The sequence below is a fragment of the Labrus bergylta genome, chromosome 4, assembly GCF_963930695.1.
Source record: "Labrus bergylta chromosome 4, fLabBer1.1, whole genome shotgun sequence".
Classification (NCBI taxonomy): Eukaryota; Metazoa; Chordata; class Actinopteri; order Labriformes; family Labridae; genus Labrus; species Labrus bergylta.
In genome coordinates this window covers 8,656,807-8,678,414 of record NC_089198.1, presented here as the reverse complement: position 1 = coordinate 8,678,414, position 21,608 = coordinate 8,656,807, and the positions used below count along the sequence as shown (strand labels likewise).

General features: G+C 41.9%; 1 protein-coding gene across 8 annotated transcripts in view; it reads right to left on the bottom strand.

Annotated features, from left to right (window-relative positions):
- The window catches only part of pard3ab (par-3 family cell polarity regulator alpha, b), a 270,589-nt gene that overhangs the window by 217,313 nt on the left and 31,668 nt on the right, over positions 1-21,608 (bottom strand). For all 8 annotated transcript variants that reach the window (XM_065953638.1, XM_065953641.1, XM_065953634.1 and 5 more), the window contains exon 2: positions 6,388-6,489. In XM_065953638.1, coding sequence (XP_065809710.1) covers positions 6,388-6,489 — 102 coding nt within the window. The remainder of the gene's footprint in view (positions 1-6,387; positions 6,490-21,608) is intronic.

Below are 21,608 nucleotides of genomic sequence, written 5' to 3'. Positions count from 1 at the left end.
CACACACGTGCAATAACGTGGAAAATAAAACACCTATCCCGTCCATTTGACTTGAAGGTTAACGATGTGACACATGAGGTCACTCACTGGTCCAGTCCAGTGGTTAGACATGGCTGCTACGGGTTGGTTGTACTCTGCATGGTGGGCCTACATTAATAAAAATACCAATGTGTTTCTAGGAAGAACAAATCTGATGCAGACTTGCAAGGGTGACCATGTGTGTTAAATTGTTTAGTCGGCAAGTCATGCATTTCCTGTTTTTCAAAGAGAAATAATTAATTCAACCGATGCCAAAACTTGAGTTGTAGCGCGCACACACGCGCACACACACGCGCACACACACCTGAATGTCTGCTAATTGTGTTTTAAAGCATCACATTAATCAAAAGCTGGGGTTGATTTAATTTTGCCAAAACAGCAGCTGTGCTTGGGGTCACCAAAACAAACACAGACAGCCATCATGAGGAGACTCCTGAAGTCAGAGGTCAGAGGTCAGGGCCCAAACACACTAACATTTAACCATGACAGACACACTGCCACACAGAAACTAGATTAAGTCATACACACACAAACACACACACACACACACACACATGCTTGTTGCCTGTTCTCTCACACACTCTCTCAGACAGCCACACAGCTGTGTGAGCGGGCAGATAAGGACTGTGAACACACACACACACACACACACACACACACACACACACACACACACACACACACACACACACACACACACACACACACACACACACACACACACACACACACACACACACACACACACACACACACACACACACACACACACACACACACACACTCACACACACTCTCACAGTGAGTATAAGGATGAAGGCCAGCAGAGGCTGTGTGAACTGTGGCTCAGAGCCACACTTTCTGCTGTGTGCTCTTCTGGTCTCTAATACACTGTGACCGCTTCAGACGGAGTCACACAGCAGGATTTTAAAGAGGAGTCCGTTTTGCTGCTCGTCACTCATCAGTCAGATTCACTACAGTCTCCTCTTTGTAGTTTGTTCACGGCTGCACCAGTGACCCTCTTTCAGTGCAAGAAGCCCGATGCTGTTTGCAGAAAGGGTTCCTGCACTCTTTGCTTTAGTTGCACCTCATTTAACTGGTTGAGCAATCTGATAAAAACAGTTGGAGTAGCTAAGGAGAAAATCTAAAAAACAGTGATTGTCTCAAGTTGTGAAGTTAACTTCAGTGCTACCTGCTGCCACTAAGGTGATAGTGAGGTGATAGTGAGGTGGTGGGCTGTACAATAAGTCAGATTTTAATGGCACAAGGGCCTGACCAATGTGGGAATTAGGGGACCAATGCAAAACACATAACAAGGGAAAGGGAAGGGAAATGTCTGACCAATATAGCGGACGATGTAATGAACTTTTGGGCTGCAGCTTTACAATGTTGATTGTGAACCAGCTTTGCACGGTGATTTCAGTTTGGAAACCCAAAAGTCTGCCCCACTAAACCAAAAACTTGATTTGAGAATATTTAACATTATGAAGCATTATGAAGTAATTCTACTTTAGCCTGTCCAAACTCAGCTGCTTTGTAAAACGTGCTGAAAGTATTTTAAACCAGAAGTCTTTTGATTAGAAACTGGACCGGTACGATCTCATATCGGGACCCATGAAAGTGCCCACGACCACTGGGGCACTTTAATCATTCTCAGCCCTCACAGCATTCAGACTAAACTCTATGTTCCCTACAAACCGTCTCCATGACGACGATCAGACGAGATGGAACAGCTCCTTCTATGTGATTATGAAGTACTGTTGTTACACTTTAAAAGACTTAATTTGAAAACTTGACAGTTGTTGTTGCTGCAAAATGTTTGTATGTGAAGCCAACACAATGCACAAATCAACAATAAAACAATTAATTATGATTTTAAAAAATGTATGTGGATCGGTGCATCTCTACTTATAATGTTTGACAATGATTTCATCAAGTGAAGATTTATGGAGTAGCAGTAATTAGAAGTAATTTTCAGGGGGTGGAGGGGAAATAATGGAGCAGCAGAGAAGATTGGTACCTTTTTGTTCTCTGCTGATAGACACACGACAGGTTTTCATCCCTTTGAATGTGTGTTTGTTGGCAGAGCACCAACAAGCTTGACATCACCTGAGGAGCTCCTGGCAGACAACACAAACCTCCCATATCCAACTTCTTACCATAGCCTCCGCCTCAGAGAACATCTCAATTACACCGCAAGGCCACCGTGACACATCAGATGACAAGTTCATTTTTAATCACCGAACAAAAAGCAGATGGATAAAAGAGCTTCACGCGTAGAATCAGTGTCACTCAGATCCTCTGCAGAATAAACAGTGAGGCTTCAAAACAAGCTGCAGTCAGATGTTTTTCATGTTCTGCTTGATTTAAGGGATTATGTTATTGTTCATGAGTTACAAGGTTTTGAACAGGAACTGAATTAGGTCCACGTAGCGTTTTTTCTGTTGCTGTGCGCCCTGGAGCGCTTCAGTGAAGAGTGTGTGTGTGCTGAGAAGAAAAGCGCTGCACGTTGCTTTTTTACTGCATGTTTTTTATTTTAGATTGTTTATTTCCCCGATCGGACACGGAGCAAAGAGGATGTGGGTACAAGAAACGATCCGTAGGCGGCAAAACTAAAGGGAATATCATACATTTGGAAAAGAGCGCCTTTGACCTCAACAACACCTTTCTGACAAATTAAGGAACAAATGGTTACATAAATAGGACAGCACAATCTCAGGTACAGCTCCATATTTGTCATCTTATTATTCTGGTGTGATTTGATCTGAACTATTTGTTTTACTGTGAGCGGTTTCATCAACATCCACTGATGGATCAGAAATCTGGCAGCTGATTGAAACAATGAATGTTACTTAATAAAACCTTTTAAATAACTGCCGAGCATTATTTCACACGCTCTGCCTGTTTTCATTTCTGTTTCTTCATATCGACCATTCCCAGACCCCCCAAAGGGTTCTGTGTCAAAGCAGTGAGCGTAGTGTAGATTTATGTCAGTGACACTGAAGGCTGTCATGTATGAAATGTACACAGCGCCTGAAGCGACAAAGGAGTGAGGGGAGCAGGGGGGGATAGTGTAAAGAGAGTACACACCAACACAAAATATTTCACACACATAAAGACACACTCACACCTGCAGGCCCATAAACTCCAGGTGGACAGATCTGCAGGAAAAAAGAAGTCGTGGCCACCGACAGCGTACAAATTCCTTCAAACACATCATTGCATGGTACTGTAGAAGGCAGAGGTCGAATATTTCTTACACACTAGAACTACAAAGTCTTACATGAAGTTTTGCATGAGTTATATTTCTTGAGGGCCTCAGAAGTCAAGTCAGAACTCGACTGTAAAAAAAACCTTTTTTTTTCCCCTTTGGGAGAAACAAACAACACATCCTTCACCTCTGGAAACATGTTACAAAATGTTTGTGTCCAAAAGAATCATCTGACTTTCAAACTCAGACTCCCAGAGTTCCCTCTGATACCCTCCATCTTCACGATGTGTGAATTCATACATTAGTGATGGAGTTCTCTAAATCGGTCTTTTTGAAGGTCTCCGTCTCGTCTTGGAATTGAAAGTATTTTACCTCAGATGTGTCTCAGCCTCAGACTGGGCGGACTCCGGATTTTAGATCAAGACCGGTCAAGACCGCCACAGATCGGCTTCTGTCTCAGTTCTCACATCATTACTGTGATTAGAAGGAAAACTCCTCTTTCCAAAAGAACAAATAACTTCATTCAGAATAAGATTTTTGTCCCCGGGTTACAGCCACATCCTTCCCGGTGTTACGGTCTCAGTGAGTGACACGCCCCCTAAACACAAGATGGTGATTTTCCATTGATATTTATGGTCTCGCCCTGCCTTGGTCTTGGCCTCGGTCTTGTCCTGTCTCGCCCTGCCTTGGTACTGGTCTTGACTCAGTCTCGATCCCTAAATGTCTCGGTCTTGGATCACTCTGCTCTCGGGTTTGTCTTGGTCTGGTTAGTGTTATCTTGACTACAACACTATCATACACACGTGCAGCAATATGGACACGCTGTTCGGTTCAGTGCAAAGGGCAAAGCTGGAATAATAAATGTCTTTCTTTGCAGCTCTTTTGAAGGATCTCAGTATAAAAAGAAGCTTTTGTCTGACAACACTATCTGTCATCAGGCTAACACTATCCAAACAAGCGTGTGGAATGGCTTCTGGATAATGACTGTGGAGAAATGAGGCTGTGGTTGGGATGATTGAGAAGCAGGAGTACTGGTAATGTTATTTCACAGAAGTGCTGCCAAGAGGATGTGTCCCACTCCATTATACTTGTTTTCTCCCTTTATTTACATAATACACAAAACACAATGAAAGTTAGCTTAGCTTTGACTGTTTTCTTTGTTTACAAATCTGCAGGCTTGGTCTAAAAAATGCATTACAGGACTGTCAAAAAAAATACAATTTTTCAATTAATCAAGATATAAAATGTAGATATTTCCCAACTCAATTTGGCCAGCTTACTGTTTTATGTATATATTTGTAAAAACTGCTGATGGAGAGAATCAAGTTTCTGCTGCAGTGAGTGTAACATTTCTGACCACCTACAGAAGCATAGATAAAAAACAAGGTCTTTCAAACATTCACAAAATACAGCAAAAACTAATAAGATAGATTCACAAACTCAGAGGAAATGTAAAATAATGTGTTTTTTAAGGTGCACAAAGATACCGTGTTAGCATGTTTAGCAAACGGCTACATCATCCTAGCAGTGATAGCCCATACTTCAAGTTAGAGCACCATCATTTGAGCAGATATGTTCAATTATTGCCTATGTTGACATCTTCTTTGTCAGGCTTTATGGGCCGATTGATGGTATGCAAATACTTTAAAGCATCACTTGAAGAAACCTCTAAATTTTCAGCAAAGCAAATGTGTTCTGTGACCTAAAGAAACAGAAAAAGTCCCCTCTAATCAATCTTAAAACCTTAAGCTGTTGAGTCACACCTCTCAGATAGATGATGATGATGATGATTTCTGCACGTCTTACAACAACTTTAGCTGCTGAAAAGCTCCACAAACATGAACACGTCTCAGTCTTTGGAGGGAATGCAGTGAAATATTTGAGCGCAGTGGAGTATGTGACCCGTTGACCTCGTGTCTGTCAGTTAGGATGATGACTTCTCTCTGTCAAACTGGCCTGAAGGCAAGGGACAAATCAGGCCACGAGGAAGTGTGACTGTCAGGCTTTTGACACTGACAGGTTCAAGGCCTGAAGTTAGACCAGTATTAGTTACTTCTGAATAACTTCCTCTGTCACATTGTTCAGCATCTAGAGAGCCGTGGGAGAGTCGCAGTCTGTGTTTAGCTTCTATTGAGTGAAGCAAACTGACCTAAAGCGACAGTATGTTTTGTTGTGGGGCTCATATAAACATATAGAGGCAATCAGAGATCAACAACAGGGGAAGCTGTGCTATTAATGAAGTCAGAGATGCTGCTCTGGTACACAAGAAATTATCTTATCTGATTGGTCAGGAAGCATTTCCCATGACTTCGGCAGAGTTTAAAGGTCACATATTCTCCTTTTCAACTTGTTTAGATAAGTCTCAGAGCTTCTCAAAACATGTCTGTGAAGTTTCTTGTTCTAAATCCACTCTGATCCTGTATTTGATCATGTCTATAAACCCCTCTATTTCAGCCCTGCTCAGAACAGGCTGTTTCTGTGTCTGTACCTTTAAATATGTAAATGGCATGCGTCTGACCACGCCCCCTCTCTGGAAGGGCTTGGGTGGCTCAGGCTTTCTCGCTCCATGTCCTATTGTTAACGGTGAGAAGGCAGACTCAGAGGGCAGAACAAACACCTAGCTGTGGGAGTGTCACCCACCTGGGGGAGGGGCTACTGCCCTTTGTGATGTCATGAAGGGAAAATCTCCAAATGGTCTGTTTGAGCACACATTTTCAGAAAAGTGGAGCAGGCAGAAGACTGAGAGGATGGACGTTTCTCATAATTAGGGGGGTTTGTAGACAGACTAGAGACACATTAGTGTTAGAGGAACATTGGAAAGTGTAATTTACATAATATGTGACCATTAATTCAACTCTGCTGTTCTCCAACCATAAACCTAACAAATGATTTTCATAAACAGATTACGATCAACAAACATGCAACCAGTCGTGATCTGAACATTGCATGCTGTGTGAGAACTGTTCCGTGTATTTGCAAATGCATAACATCATTCTGGAGACAGCAGGGAAACAAACAAATGTGCTTCCTAATAAAAGAGTTCCATTTGTAATGAAACAAGTGTAAACAACCATGAACACTAAAGCTTCTGTTTGTCTTGGTGATTCATATCAGAGTATAATCTGAGCATCACTCACCCTGTCTTTGTCGTCAGCAACGTCGCAGAGAACGTCGTCCAGGTCGAGGATGCCGCCGTCACCGTGCTCCAGCCGGTGGACCTGCAGCCAGTAACTAGCATCCTGAAACACACAAAGACAGAAAGAAGTTTAAAACCATGTAAAGCCAAATGTTAGGTCTAAATAAGACAAACAAAAAAGGATGCACCATTCACAGAGAGTAAGAATCAAGTAAACCATTGTTTTGTCACAAACTTTCCATACACAATATACGTTATGAAATGAAGTGCACAATACAGGTACATTTATTAAAACTAAGACGAGAAACAACAGTCACAATATGAGAAACGATGAAAGGGTTGAGTCAGTCTGACAGACAGCACTGGCAAGAGAAAAAAGAGAGATACAAATAAAAGCTTCAATCCTTTATAAAACTTCAAACAGGCACTTCAAGTCTGACAGGGACTCTGATATTGTTGGTGCGTCAAGCAGGACACACTTACAATACTAAGGAGCCTGGAGGGGGAATCCCAGCACTAACAGCTGTATTATTGAGACTGATTTCTTGACAAATGTTTTGAGTAAGACACGCGAAGGTCAAACGAGATCAGTAGATGTGTAGAGATAAAGACAGAGGTAGAGAGGAGAGGAGTGAGGAAGCATGGTAATCAAAGTAAAACAAGACAAACTGATGGAGTGAAAAGTAAGTCAAAAGATGGAACTTTTTCAAAATTCTAGGAACTGTTGTTTTTTGTTTATTGATAATGCATAATGTTCCTAGAACCCGGTTTAGAGGAACCTTTTTAGCTCCTGCTTCAGAGTAGTAGTGTAGTTCTCAGGGAACTCCCAAGTGGATAGTTCCTATTCAAAAAGTCACCAGAACTGTTTGGTCTGAAAACCCCTAAAGTCAAAGCCGTTCATAAGGGGGGGTAAAGGGGCCCAGTCACGTGGGGAGAGTACATGGACGTTAGCAAATAAAAAAAATTTAAAAACATGGTCCATCCTCATTGAAAGCAACAATGACCACATTGTATGTTACACCTAAATACTCACAATTACCTCTTAAAGCTACAGAAACACATTTTTTATTGGTTGTTGCTTCAGTAAAGTGAAGCCTGTTTCAAAATGTAAACCCCCTCTTCTTAAAATGATATAAGGCTTTTTTTAAATGTTGAGGACGTAAATGTGATTGGCATTTCAGGACCTGCACAAAGTTAGGATGCCAAAAAAGAAAGAAGAAGAAAAGGATGGAGCTGGCTCGGACATTTGACCCCAACATAGAACTTGTTAACAAACTAATTTGAGTCGGCTCCAAAGGCTGATGGGAGCCAGACAGAGGATAGCTAATGTTAGCCAGGAGGCTAGTGCTAACACGACTGATCGAATGTTTTAAATCATATCCTGGGAGCGTCCATTCACCAGGCTTTCACCGGCCCAGACATTTCTGCAGGCGGCCCTGAACAAAGGATTTTTAAAAGCCACTCAAAGCTGAGCTAAACTACTACAATAAATATTATGAAATGCAGTTACACAAGGCTTAATTTGTCTTTCATCCCTGTACACACAGCCATAAATAGAAAGTACAGCAGCTAGATCACATTAAATATTTCATTTTAATGTCCTGACATGCAGAAACAAATATGACCACACACTTTACTTGCAAGTAGCAGCAGCGGAGTGAAAGACACAAAGAGCTCAGAGCACAGTGATACAAAGTGCACGTCTGTTAAGCGTGTACTGTAAGTGTTTGGGCGTCGTTTCTTAAAGTTATGAGTCAAGACATGACTGTTTGGGTTCAGCCTGCACACAGCAGCATGAGCCCCTGAGGGGTTCCAGCCTCATTACCCACTTTTACTGTAACAGAACACTGTCACACATTCAGACCTGCTGCAATGCAAAGGGCACCAGACACATTATAGGCGGATAATAGCACCGCTGCTAAGTTTAACTTGCAATATATTTAAAAAAAGATAAAAGGCTGTCATAGGGGGAGAGAAAAGAGGGGTAATCAGAAAAGCAGAATAGTGAGAGAGAAAAGCAGATCAAAGGATGAAAAGAGGAGGAAGACATGCAATGGTAAAGAAAAACAGTAAAGTACCGTAAAATTCGGAATATAAGTTGCACTGGTATATAAGACGCACCCTGTTTTGAAGGTCTCTTAAGAGAGAAAAGAGGGGCAATCGAGAAAGCAGATCAAAGGATGAAAAGAGGAGGAAGACATGCAATGGTGAAGAAAAACGGTAAAGTACTGTTTTTAAGGAGTGCAAGGTGAAGTCCTGTTTCTTTTTTCTGTGCATTAAACTAGTCTCTAGGTGAAATATTGCTCATGAATGAAAGCTTTTTGTCCCTGCAGAATCGTTGGAACAGCAATCTAACAGCACTAAATGCTATTAATGTAAATTTAGTATACAGAATGAGGCTATAATCGCAGTGAATGTAGTGATTCATTAGTCAAGTTTATTTCTCTAGCTAACAGGAAAAGGGAAAACGAGACATTAAAAGGAAGAATGTGCAACATTTTACACATAAATACATCAGAAATCAAGTCTATCCTCAGTAAGTATCTCTCTGAGGCATGACGGTTGAAAAGCTCGAGTCCCCCTGCTGTGTTGTTGTTGGAGCTGTGTTTACATCATGTTTACAAGGACGGGGCTGCTGTGTGTATAAAATCTGTTTTAGTCAAGGGCTAGAGGAAAGAAGAATAACATACTCACTGCTAATACGTCATGTAAGCATCTTTAGACGGTCATTCTGTGTTTATTTATGTTCAATGTGAAGCTATGAGCTAACCAAAGTGTTCTAACATTAGCATGCTAACACAACAACGCAGGGCACAGGTGATTGCAGCTCCAGTAAAAGACAATTTGTCTGCCGCTTGCGCTTAATAGTGCTTAATTCTGGTGTGTTCTTATTCATAAATCCTTTGTGTGAATGTAATTGGAGAGGTGTTGGAGGTGTGTCGCTGGAGGAGAGCGGAGGCTTTAGAATAGCGGAGGTGTCACCAAAAATAAGCTTGTTTTGGTTTCATGCTGGTGCTCAAGGGGCGATATCTACTGGATCAAAAAGACGCACACTCTTCCTTTAAAACAGAAAGATTAATTCAGATTTAATTTAGATTTAGAAAGGACTGTTGCTGCTCGACTTTAGCTATATGCATGTCAGTACAGTACAGTGCAAAACATAGAGATAGACTGTAGAGAGAAAGTACAAGTGCAGCATTAGCATCAGAAGGCTTAAGAGGAAAGGTTCTGTTAGTATTTCCTGTGCATTGTTTCCTGTCAGCTCCATACACAGACCGTCAGACTGTCCTGACAGATGTCATACACTGTGTGTGACCCCTGACACAGAGACCCTGTGGATTCCAGCTGATGGATTTCAGAGTGGAAATCTGAATGAATGCACAGAAACACTGAATCCACACACGGTTAAAGACGTCTGTGGATCAGAAAGTGTAGCTTAAAGCCTGCAGTTTGAGGAAATGACCAACTTCTCTTCTGTAAACCAAAGCTCTGCTGTAAAGTTCTTATCAGTCGCAGAAATGCAGGAAGTAAACATCCACTAGATCTACATCTGTCAACAAAGCAATGCAAACAAACGACGGAGGGTCTGTGTGGTTACAGGAGCTTGTTTTTCAAGCTTCTGCTGCTGCCCCGTCTGTCATATTCTTGTTTTTAAAAGTAAAAACAAAGGGCCAGACTGTAAGACAGTTTCGAAATCTGTCTGGTAGGTGCAGTTGGACAGGAAGCAACGAATCACCGCCTTTAACTCGATTCAGCAAAGACACATTTGTTTGTTCACCTCAACAACCCTGACAACCTAAACAAGATGATTGATGGAACAAGAAAGCAGACATGTTAAACATCCAAAATCCGGTTTCAAGCCAGACATGATCTGATCTGACCTTTCAGAACAAAACAACAAATTAGACAAAAACATTCTTCTTGTCTGTCCAATAGTAAATAAAATCCACATGTTGTCTTATCAAGCCACTAGGGGGAAAAGGGCAGCACTTTAACAAAAGGCTGTACATGGGAATATGTCTCTGAGCTAATCCAATGTGGTGTGGAGGATCTGCAGGATGGCAGCAAATACTGGTCATTCAGCGACCACCTCAGTCTCTCACACACACAAACACACACTCACTCTCACACACAATATCCAACTGAAGCCCAAAAGTAGAAGAGAAAAAAAGAAAATGTTAACTTTGGTGAAAACCTTAGAAAGACAAAGCACAATATGGAGATTCTCAAGTTTATATGTCGTGACTTTCCCACATCCCTACTTTTGTGTGTGTGTGTGTGTGTGTGTGTGTGTGTGTGTGTGTGTGTGTGTGTGCCAAGTTCAAAAATAGCTCAGAGCAAATGTCACTATGCCAAATTTAAGACATGTGACTGAGCTATATAGTAAACAAGGTTAGAGTCTGTGAGAAACACACACACACACACACACACACACACACACACACACACACACACACACACACACACACACATACATACACACACAGAGCCCTCTGATAGGGGCATATCAACTTTAAAAGGATTCCCACCATCGTCACAAGTCACACACTTTGACTTTAATAAATCATCGGCTCTTTAAAAAACAGAGAATCAAAATGCTCTCCTCTGTTCCCTTGAGGGTCTTATTGAGATTCCCATGACGCTCATCTGGCCGGCTCTTATCTCAAGATTGCATCGAAACTGAAGACAGATTTGGAGCGAGATCAAAGACTGCATCGCGGCCTGCAGCAAGTGGCCCTCATCGGCCCCTGCTGGCCGGGGGGGAGCCCAGCCAGCCAGCGCTACATAACAGAGACATGCAAAACATTCCCGAGGCGCTCACTGCTCTCTTACAGCACCATAGAAAATATGGAGGTTCATGTGTCAGTGTCAACAGTTCAAGTGCTTAACACAATTATGACAACATTTCACGCAGTTATGCAAAACTGGGTGGGTGCAGACGAAGCACTGTGGGAATGCCACTTTCAAAAATCATGGTAATTTTTGAAAATGGCCAACCCTGCCTTGAAGACAGGGTGTAAATGCTGTTAATGGACAGACAGGGAGTAACAGTACAACCTTTTAGAGCTACTGAAAAACAACCACTACTACAACATTAAGAAATATAACAATACTCTATCACTGTGCAGATGATATTGTTCTTTTTTTAAGAGATGTAATCCATCACATGAAGCGCATTACGTCAAAACAACAGCTGATAAAACCCTCGTCTCCTCCAAGTTATCCCACCTTTCACAATGATGCTCAATGGCAACCGTATTTTTCAGACCACTTTACACCTACTAACATCAGGCAGCAAGTTTTAAGTTGTCACTTTTCTCAAGTTTGAACTTCCTCACTTTGTGCAACCCTAACATGTTTGTAGTGTGTGAACTCCACACTTAATGAGAAATTACATTCAAACTATAGGCTACGTTTGAACTCAGTCATAACTGGTACAACCCAGTGCTGATAAGTCAGGTTAGGCCCTGTGTCCACAGAGCGGTTTTTTTTCAGCGTTTTGCAACAGCAGGTGGCTAGCCCCAAGCGACTTCTTTCAGAGCACTCCATCTTTTTTGTGCTGCCCTCCCCGAGCACTTAAAGGCTTTATATGCGATTTTTTGATCCAGCAGATGTCGCCCTTGAGCACCAGCAAGAAACCAAAACAACTTGCGCTGCATTGTTGTGTTAGCATGCTAATGCTAGCAATCTTTATTATGCTCGTATCTTCACACTGCATGTAATTTTACCTGAAATGACCGTGAACTAGAAACACAGTTAAGCAGTGAGTACAGTATGTTATTCTTCTTTTCTCTAGTCCCTCAATTAAACAACTTTTATACACGAGGGGAGGAGTCAGCCGGCCGTCCCGGCGATGTAAACAAAGTGAAGATAGGACTCTGAAAACTCTGAAAACATCACAGACAGTGGGACTCGGGTGTTACACCCATTGTAGACAGTCATGACTCACAGAGTTATTTTCAGAGGATATACTTGATTTATATTATATTCAAATGTGAAAAATCGCATATAAAGACTTTAGAAAATTAAAATCTTTTAAGTTTTCAGAAGGTGCTGTTGACATCATCACATCCTCTTTACTCCGTGTCTGCTGGGGGGGAAAAAACGATCTCTAATATAAAACATACAAACAGCGGCTGTTGTTAACAGTCTGTTGTCATAGAGACGGGACAGAAGTGCAGTGCTTTTCTTCTCATCGGTCAAACGCTACATGCAAGCACTTCTAAATCCACAATTTCCCAGTTTGGGATCAATAAAGTAATTCTATTCTATTCTGAGGACACAGCCAGCACTTTTCTGCCCGGATAAAACGCCAGGTGGACATCAGGCTTTAGAAGAGACCACAAACAAAACACTGTAGAACACACAACAACAGTCAAGAACTCCACAAGCCGTTCAAATCAAAGCACCGAACGGTTGCCCCGGCACACAGCATAAACATTCTAATTTTATTTTGGCAACACTGATTCTGAGCGATTCAGGTCTGGTCATCACAAGGTCAGACTACAGCGACGGCATGGCGTTATTACTAGCTCACCGAGGTGATCCACCCAGACCGGGCCGCAGCACTTCTGTGGAAGATTTAGACGCAGACTTCCTGTCAGATGAGAGCGACTACGAGGAGGAGGAACAGGACGTCAGCTTAAGAGGAGCAGATGATGAGGTGTCGGATTACCTGGAGCTGTTGCGCTTTGAACACATGGATCTGATGGTAGACTGGCAGGTAGGGCAGCTCATGATAAATGTTTCTTCTTTTTAAATACAATTCTTAAAAAGGTGTTAAGTACAATCAATGGCAAAGTCACCAACTACCAGAGGAGAGATAACGTGTTTGAACTGATTTTTTTAGGAGGACGAGTCGGACTCGGAACAAAGCTTGAGTTCTGGGCTGGATCTCATCATGGACTACCTGGACAACGTGATCATCTTGTACTCCTCGGAGTCGTCTCCCTTCGACGACGGGCAGAGACTCGACTCCTCGGATCGAGTCGAGAGCTCCGTTCAGGATTTTGTGAGGCTGTACGAAGAAGAGATCGCCACGTCGCCACCTTTATCTCCATCTTCATCATTGTCCTCCTCTTCATCATCATCATCTTCTTCTTCATCCTCTTCTTCTTCTTCATCATCATCATCTTCCTCTTCTTCATCCTCTTCTTCTTCTTCATCCTCTTCTTCTTCTTCATCATCATCTTCCTCTTCTTCATCATCATCATCATCTTCTTCATCATCCTCATCCTCTTCTTCATCACCGTCACCATCTTCCTCCAGCTCATCCGATGAGTCAGATGATTCAGACGGATAATTGGTGGAGACGTGTCCAGCATGAGGTCACAGAGCTGTGACGCTGTGAGCAATAAACAACTCAACATCCTCATCGGCCTATTTAAGCATTTTTATTTTCATTATCCACATAAGGCCGTGTTCACACTGGACTTCTTTTTTCAGAAAAAAACGCTGCCTTCAGCGCCTTTTGAGCGCTTATGTGCGAGTGTTCTGTAACCATAACAACGGGATCTGGTCTGCGGTGAAACCGCGCCGGAGCCGGCCGGAACACAATGCATCAATTTAGCACAGAAAAGAACAAACGGGACGGGAAGTCAGACACCGATACAACATTAAAACATCCGGTTTATTTTCAGAATAAAACCCTCTCCGTTTTGACGGTTCAGAAAAACCACCGTTTGTGTGTTTACGTGTTTATAAGGTTTTTATTGAGTTTTATACCACGAACATCGTATTATCTCATGTTGTCGCGAGTGAATCTGAATCTATAAATCTGTAATCTGTTCCATAGGCTTGTATGTAAAAAAGGCGCTGGCAGTTGAAAAAAGAAATCAAGTGTGAACACGGCCTAAGATCTCAATCTGCAATCGACAAACTAGTGGAGAGTTTCCTTTGCTCTACATACTTTCTGAAAATAAATCCCCCCCTAGGTTTAAGAAGCATCTAGAAATGACAACAGAAGTGTCATTTAGGTATTTTGCAGCTCCCCTGACTAGAAGGTGAAAGTTGTCAGAGTGGGAGTGAGAACAGGATGTATGAGGTTGTATGACTCTAATTGATCAATCTTTAGTCTGAACATTCAGAACCTTATCACTTCATTCATGTCTTTGGCTCTAATTGCACACAAAGTCTCCTCCTCCTGATTTGTAGAAGCCTGTCGGCACACAGTGTTATTGGCAAAGATTTTTTTGTTTTTGCTAGAAACTACTTCAACTTTCAGGGTTGTTCTCGCCCGATGTTAAAATGCATAACGCAACATTTTTAATGATCACTGCTGGTCATGTTTTCTTCTTCTTCTTCTTCTCAGCATATCGTAACCCATATTCAACACTTTCTATGATTCCTTATCTTCCTTTACTGCTCCCTCTCACCACTCTTCTCCTCCATGTTTGTCTCCCAGTGTGCTTCGCCCCTCTGTGTCCTTATAAAACTTTAACAGAACGCTGTCCCACACTTGACACACATTAAGATTCATTTCACATTCAAAAAAACACTGCAGTGAATTCTCTCTGGGAATCCTTCTGCTATCTATCCAGCTCAGTTGAACCCTGCGGCGCTGCAGTGTTGCAGATTTACAGCAAATCAAAATGTTTGATTTTTTTTGATTTTTTTGAAGTTGAGTGTGACACCGTTTTGTTCCAAACATCGCTTTAAAAATGCATTTTTCAGCAGAAGACTCCCCTCCTCCTTAAATGTGTTTAAATACAAAGATGAAGAAGAAACAGAAGATCTGAGAGCATAATTAAGTCACTGTAGATTTAGGGACTCGGAGCAGGAAGAGGTTTTATTTTAAACCAAGACCAGATGGAGAGTGAGCGAGGAAGTCACATAAAAGCCAATGGGAACACGGAAACTGCTTAAAATAAGATAATGTGACACACACACAACCTCATACAGTCTGCGTAAAGACTTGCTTTATCCTCACAGCAGGCAATGGACTAAGAACATACAATAGGATTATTGTCACTTCATGTCAAGTGAGTGAGTGTGTTTGTGTGCTACTACTTGATTTAGTTCTGGGGTAGTGTGGACCATTTTCAGACAGTAACATCTCATACTGATGTTTTGTCAAATACAAAAGGACCATGTTACCAATTTATACAGAATATATAAAAATGGCATCATTTAGCAGGGCAGGTTTGTTTTGTTTTTTTCTCTAGAATTTTAGTCACCAGGTCCTCATAACCTCCATTAATTAACAGGCAGATGTATGGATATCAATATCAGCTATAAAAAGCCAATTTTCAACTCAAAACAGATCACATTTTGTCATTTAAGTCTTTAATAAGTTTACTTTAATATGCAAAAGAGAAAACATTGCTTTATGGCATGCAAAATCCATGAGGCTGTATTATATTTGATACATACATTTACAACATGGTTTATAAAGAAAGGTAACAAAGGAACGCTAGTGCCCTATTGGTTGGTGTGTGCGCCCTATGTAAGGAGGTTGCAGTCCTCCAGATGGGCGGTCCGGATTTGAATCCAACCTGTGGCTCCAATCTCGCGTGTCGTACTGACGTTCTCTCTCTATCCATGGTCCTATCTATGAAATGAATGCATAAAAAAAAAGTCCAAAAATAAGACTTTAAAAAAAAAAAAAAAACAGGCAACAAAAAGGGGCCTAGCGTTTAGTTTGCCTGCACATGTACAGAGGATGTAGCCCTCGAGGCGGGCGGCCAAGGTTGGGGTCAGGCCTGTATCTCCTTTGCCACATGTTGTTTCCCTCTATCCAGTCTCTACAATAAAGTCATGAATATACATGATGTAAGTACATGCTACAGTATGTCCACTCAATCCAGTAAACATCCCTTGAAAAGTATCAACAATTTCAATGTTTTTATTTCTTCATGGTTTTCAAAATTCACAAAAAATATTCATTTAAAATCACATTTGTGTCAGTGATTGAAAATTGCAATTTGAGATGTGCTGTACAAAGGTCTTATGGAGCATGTGTCTGGCTGTCTTTGTCAGTTTTTTTAGGGGGAAATAAATGATCTCTCTGAGGATGCTGAGGTCTCAAAGCATTGCGTTTTAAATGGGATTCATTCAGTTTTACAGGGTTAAAAGTTGATGACATTCCATTAGGAGTGTGTGGGAAAAGGTGGACACACAGTAACGGTAATCATGTATTTGAATTCCCACATTTGAGTTCAGAGACATCTGAACGTAATACATCAAAATGTTTACATGTAACTCTGTTTCTTTCAGGATAACATTTGTTGAAGGAATCTCACCCTGACATCTGCAAAGGAGCTTAAGTGCTCTCTTTGTACGTCTCAATGACGGACTGTTGCTACAGGCAGCTCAGGTGTGACTGTAAAAATATGAAGCATGTTTCTGCTGGAAAAAGCATGTTTTTGGAACGATCCCTCCCTGCACAAATAAGATCAACGACCACTTGTTTCCTCGGGGTCTTTCAGAATCTCCCAAGAAAGAGGGGATAAATCTAAAACCTTTTGGGAAACGTCCCCCCGTCCGTGTGAGTTTCCAGCTCGGCACTTTATCAAAAGAAAGAATGTCTGACTTTTGTAAATATTCCGACCTGTCTTTATCGAGCAGACAAATATGTCCTCGCTCTGCTTATCATTGATGTGGGGATGTGTGCACAAGCACGGCAGGGCTACACACACTGCACATGACCTCCACTGCAGGGGGTCAACGTGAGGTAGAGGTGAGAGACAAAAGAGCCTTTCTTTCAGGTATAAGTGACACCAGCGAGAAGTGAGGCGGAAATTGGAAAACGTCGTTCAAGTGTTCTGTGATGCATGAAAAACCAGAGAAGGATTTGTGCACAGACGAGTGTCGAGTGGTGACAGGGAACCTCAACCACTTTGTTTATGGATAAGTATAATGAAGTGTGGTTTGATATTTTTTAAAGTTTAGCTTCATATTTTCTAGACTTTGAACTACGACTTTTAGTTACTGTTAAAGTCAAATCCTAAAGTTTAAAGGAGTCAAATGTAAGATATGTACTGAATGAAATGATAAAGTGACTTTACTATATGATCAGACATTAAGAAAACATGCTATGTTGAAGTGCTGGCTTCTCTGACAACAATGCAGCAGCCAGTATGTCCTCCTTCTAACTTTAGATTCTGCTCCTGAATGCTCTGGATATGGAAGGCGGTTTACAGGAACTCCCACGCCGTCGTTTTGGACGCCCCTCAGTTTGCCAGGCAAACGGCAAACCAACAGGTGCTGCAGCGATGGAAGCGGGTCAAGAGAAGCGGATCAGATAGAAGTGATTGTACCCGACCTAAAAAGCCTCTGCATGTTTCTAATAAGCTCCACGAGCAGAAACGTGCTCAAACTAGGATCAATATTGGAGATGCTTTTTGAAAAATGGAGAGAGGTTAGAACACAGAAAGGTTTACAGACCCATTCAGAGCTGGATAAACACTGAAGCTACAGTGTCCTCTAGAGAGGAGGGGGCGGGGTCAGCTCTCTTAAATTTTTTGAATTTGGACTGCAGTATTTTAAACATCAGGTGTCAGAGCTACATATTGCTCCTTTAAGACTGCTAAATTACACCTTGTTTGATCCCAACCACCTCAACAGCACATTGAGTTATCAATACTAGACCTTAATATGAATGCTATACTAATCTTTACAATGTGCATTATTTGGGCGTTGCTAACATCTTAAAGTATCAAAGTACAGGCCATGTGTTAACTCTCAGGTTGAGATCAGAAGCTTGTAATAAAACATACATATGCCCTGTGTGTTTGCCATCAACAGTACGTCAGCATTTATATCACTGCTTGATTCCAGTGCCAAACATTCCTCCCCGTGTTAGTGCCAAGTGGAATTCAAGGCTCTGGACCGCTGCCACACTCGCTGCTCGCCATTTACTCGGTGGAATTAACAACTGCCCCGTCCTGCTGTGCTGGGCGGTGTGTGTGTGTGTGTGTGTGTGTGTGTGTGTGTGTGTGTGTGTGTGTGTGTGTGTGTGTGTGTGTGTGTGGCGAAGGCTGTGGTCCTCAGTTATAAATATTCAGTCTGGAAAAGGAAAGAGAGGGCTGAGAGGTTTCAATGAAGGTTTCAGGTCACACGAGAAAAAAAAACACAGCGAGGAGAAAGGAGAGGGCCTCAAAAGAGTCTGAACACAAAGTTTCTTCTGTCTCTCCATAAAACAGTATTTAATTGAAATGCACAGATGTGAATACAATTCTTTCTTAACTTCTTTTTTATAATCAATCTGTGTTTTTTATTTTAGGTTTATAACCCTGTAAAGCACGTTTGATTAACCTCAGTGTGCGTGAAATGAACAAAACTCATCAAGCTGCCTGACAGACGCTTGAACTCGATGTCTCATGGAGGGGAGTGTCTGGTCCTTTTCTTTTTTTTAAATATATGACAGCATATATTCTGTTGCGTCACAGCGAGAAGGCTCCTGGTTTAAATCCCCATCGGACAGGGTGGAGTTTGCGTGTTGTGCCTGTGCATGTGTGGGGTTTCCTTTTGGGTACTCCCTCAGTCCAAAGACATGTTGGGTAGGTTAATTGTTGACTCTACATTGCCGTAGGTGTGAATGTGAGAGTGGCTGGTTGTCTGTCTCTATATGCCAGTCCTGTGATTGGCTTGCCCAATGACAGCTGGGATTGGCTCCGAATGGGAAGAGCGGTATGGATAATGGATATCTTATGTGGTTTGTTGACTTTACTGTGGTTACCATAGCTGTAGCTGTAATGAAGCATTTGAAACCACCCCTCAATGTTTTTAAGCATAATCAGGAAGATATAATTTAGGCACTAGCAAGTCCATTTTACTCTAAAGGCAGGACAGACCGCCGAGAGATCACATACAAAACTATCATGACATATCGGTGGACCTCATTGACCCACAGTTTCCTCTGACTTTCTCACATTCGTCCCTCCAGACTGTCTGTTCTTTTTTAACAACCTAAACCATTCCAGCCTGTAGTCTGCATCAAGCTCAACCTCGCTATCATTCAATCCCTCATGTGTCCTTCCATTGAACTGTTCAACTCGAGTAATCATGGAGAGGTTGGAGGAAAAAACCGAGACAGAAACCAGAGAGAAATTATGGCAAAAACCAAAACACCTCAATGGCACCGAGCCGCTCGCCGAACAAGGTTTCTATTCAAAGAAAGCTTTGTATCTGATCAAAACAGGCAACCGCTTGATAGTTTAACATACCCAACTCTTAAAATAGTCACATTTACAACGCCAACGAGTAGAAATTAAAGAAAGGCCATTAATCAGAAGTATTTATTCAGAGCGTTCGGCTTCAAATGACGCACACAAGGGAGTCTTTTACTTCGGCTTCGGGGGGGGGGAAACACTCAGTTTGCATTCAGTGTTTGGAGTCTAGAGCTCCTTGTCATATAAATTACTTATCTAATAAAGATTCAAACCAGATCAACCCAAAAATATGGTGAGCAAAATGCAAAAGAACAGGACGCGCTCACACATGGTGCAAAGGGACAAAAGCAGGAGAATTCAGCCTGTAGCCTGATTAACATCATGAATAATGAACGATCACATTACAAGACTCCAGCCTTGAAATTCCAAAAAGGTAGAGACAACCAATGACAGCCTTAAGAGGGTGCAGAGATGTGGAGAGGATGCAGGGAGGCGGTCCGCAGGGCTTGGAAGATACAGTATAGGAAGAAAGAGAACATAAACTCATGAGCCTGCAGTTTTTTGTCTCCACACAAACTAACTCATCCTGATGGATATTTCATGAAGCAGACGCAGCTATTTCTTCTCCCTTTCTTAATTTAAAAAAACCTCCCTCGATAGCACATCACATCACATTATAGATATCATCACAGTAATTTGGGGTCTTTATATCCTCAAAGGTAGTGTCAGAAGCTTTTTCCTAAAACATTTAAATATAGACGTAAACAGAAAATAATGCCACTCAATCATCCCTGATGGGCCTCCAAACATGTGTGGTGGTGACTGTGTCTGCAGACTCTGCCTGGATTTTGATGTTTTGAGATGTTTCTAGGTGAGGAGCTGGTGTGCTTCCCCCAGCCTATGACAGCTCGCAGGTGAGTTTAGGAGTGGAGACCATTGGCTGGTGGCTGGTGTGGATGTAGCGTCAATAAAGGAGAAAATATAATCATAGTGAAGAGAAACACCAAGTGGATGAAGCTCGTTCCAAAACGAGGGTGAACATTGTGTTAGCTTTCACCCAACGATGCAGAGTTTGATTGCTTTCTGTTGGACAGGCAGGTGCCAAACACTGGTGGTTAGCATGCAATGTAGGTACAAGCCGTAAACGTACACACCACCTCCTGCAGTGAGTGTGAGCTTCTTGGTGCGATGAGTCCAGGAGGAGGGTCTCAGTCTGAAGGTCATATTACAAGCTGCAACAAAGAATGCTACTGAGTCTACCTTTAAAAGGCCTGCTGATGGAGATCAAACTGAAATGGTCTTCTAAGATTGTTTAGTGTATTTGTCTTTTCACATTTCAGTGTGTATACAGAAAGTCAATGATTGCCTTTTCATTCCATTTCCATTCATGTCTGTTCAACGTGCAGCGGAAGAAGTCAATTGTCACTTGCAAACCAAGAAAATGCATGTTAACATTTCTGAAAAACAGAGTTTTTAATTATGAAAATTAAAAGACCATAACCCATAGCTGTGTCAGACAGGAACACAATCAACTAACTTCATCAATCAATCAATCAATCTGCAATCATTCACCCCCCCCCCCCCCCCCCCCCTCCATACAGCAGTAAGCAGCTTAACAAGGGGCAGCAGAGTGGAAACATTTTGGATCAACAGCTGAATGTATTGTCTCCCAGTGTAACACCAGTGACCTTCACACAGGTTAAATGTTAACAAGCTGGTGGGTAAAAAAAAAATCAATGCAGTCAAAGGGGAGGCTGGGAGTTAGCTAGACAAGCACAGGTAAGGAAGAGATAAGAACATAGAGAGAGAGAGAGAGAGCTGAGAGAGATACTCTGAGCTCGTCTCTTTTGGTTTACTCTTATTTTTAAACATAATGCTGGATTGTTTACAACCCTCTGGCCTCATCACGCTGTCCGCAGAACCTGTAGCAGAGCATTTGGTAGCACGAGCTAGGAAACGTTGACGATGTACAAAAAGTGTTAAATGTCCCTGAAAAAAGTGGCATGACCGAGTTTGCTTAAATTCCAGGTAAGGCAATGTGTAGACTCAGCAGGTAAAGTCTGGATCATTCATCCTTTGTGAGGGTGCACTTTATACTCTTTACCGCTTG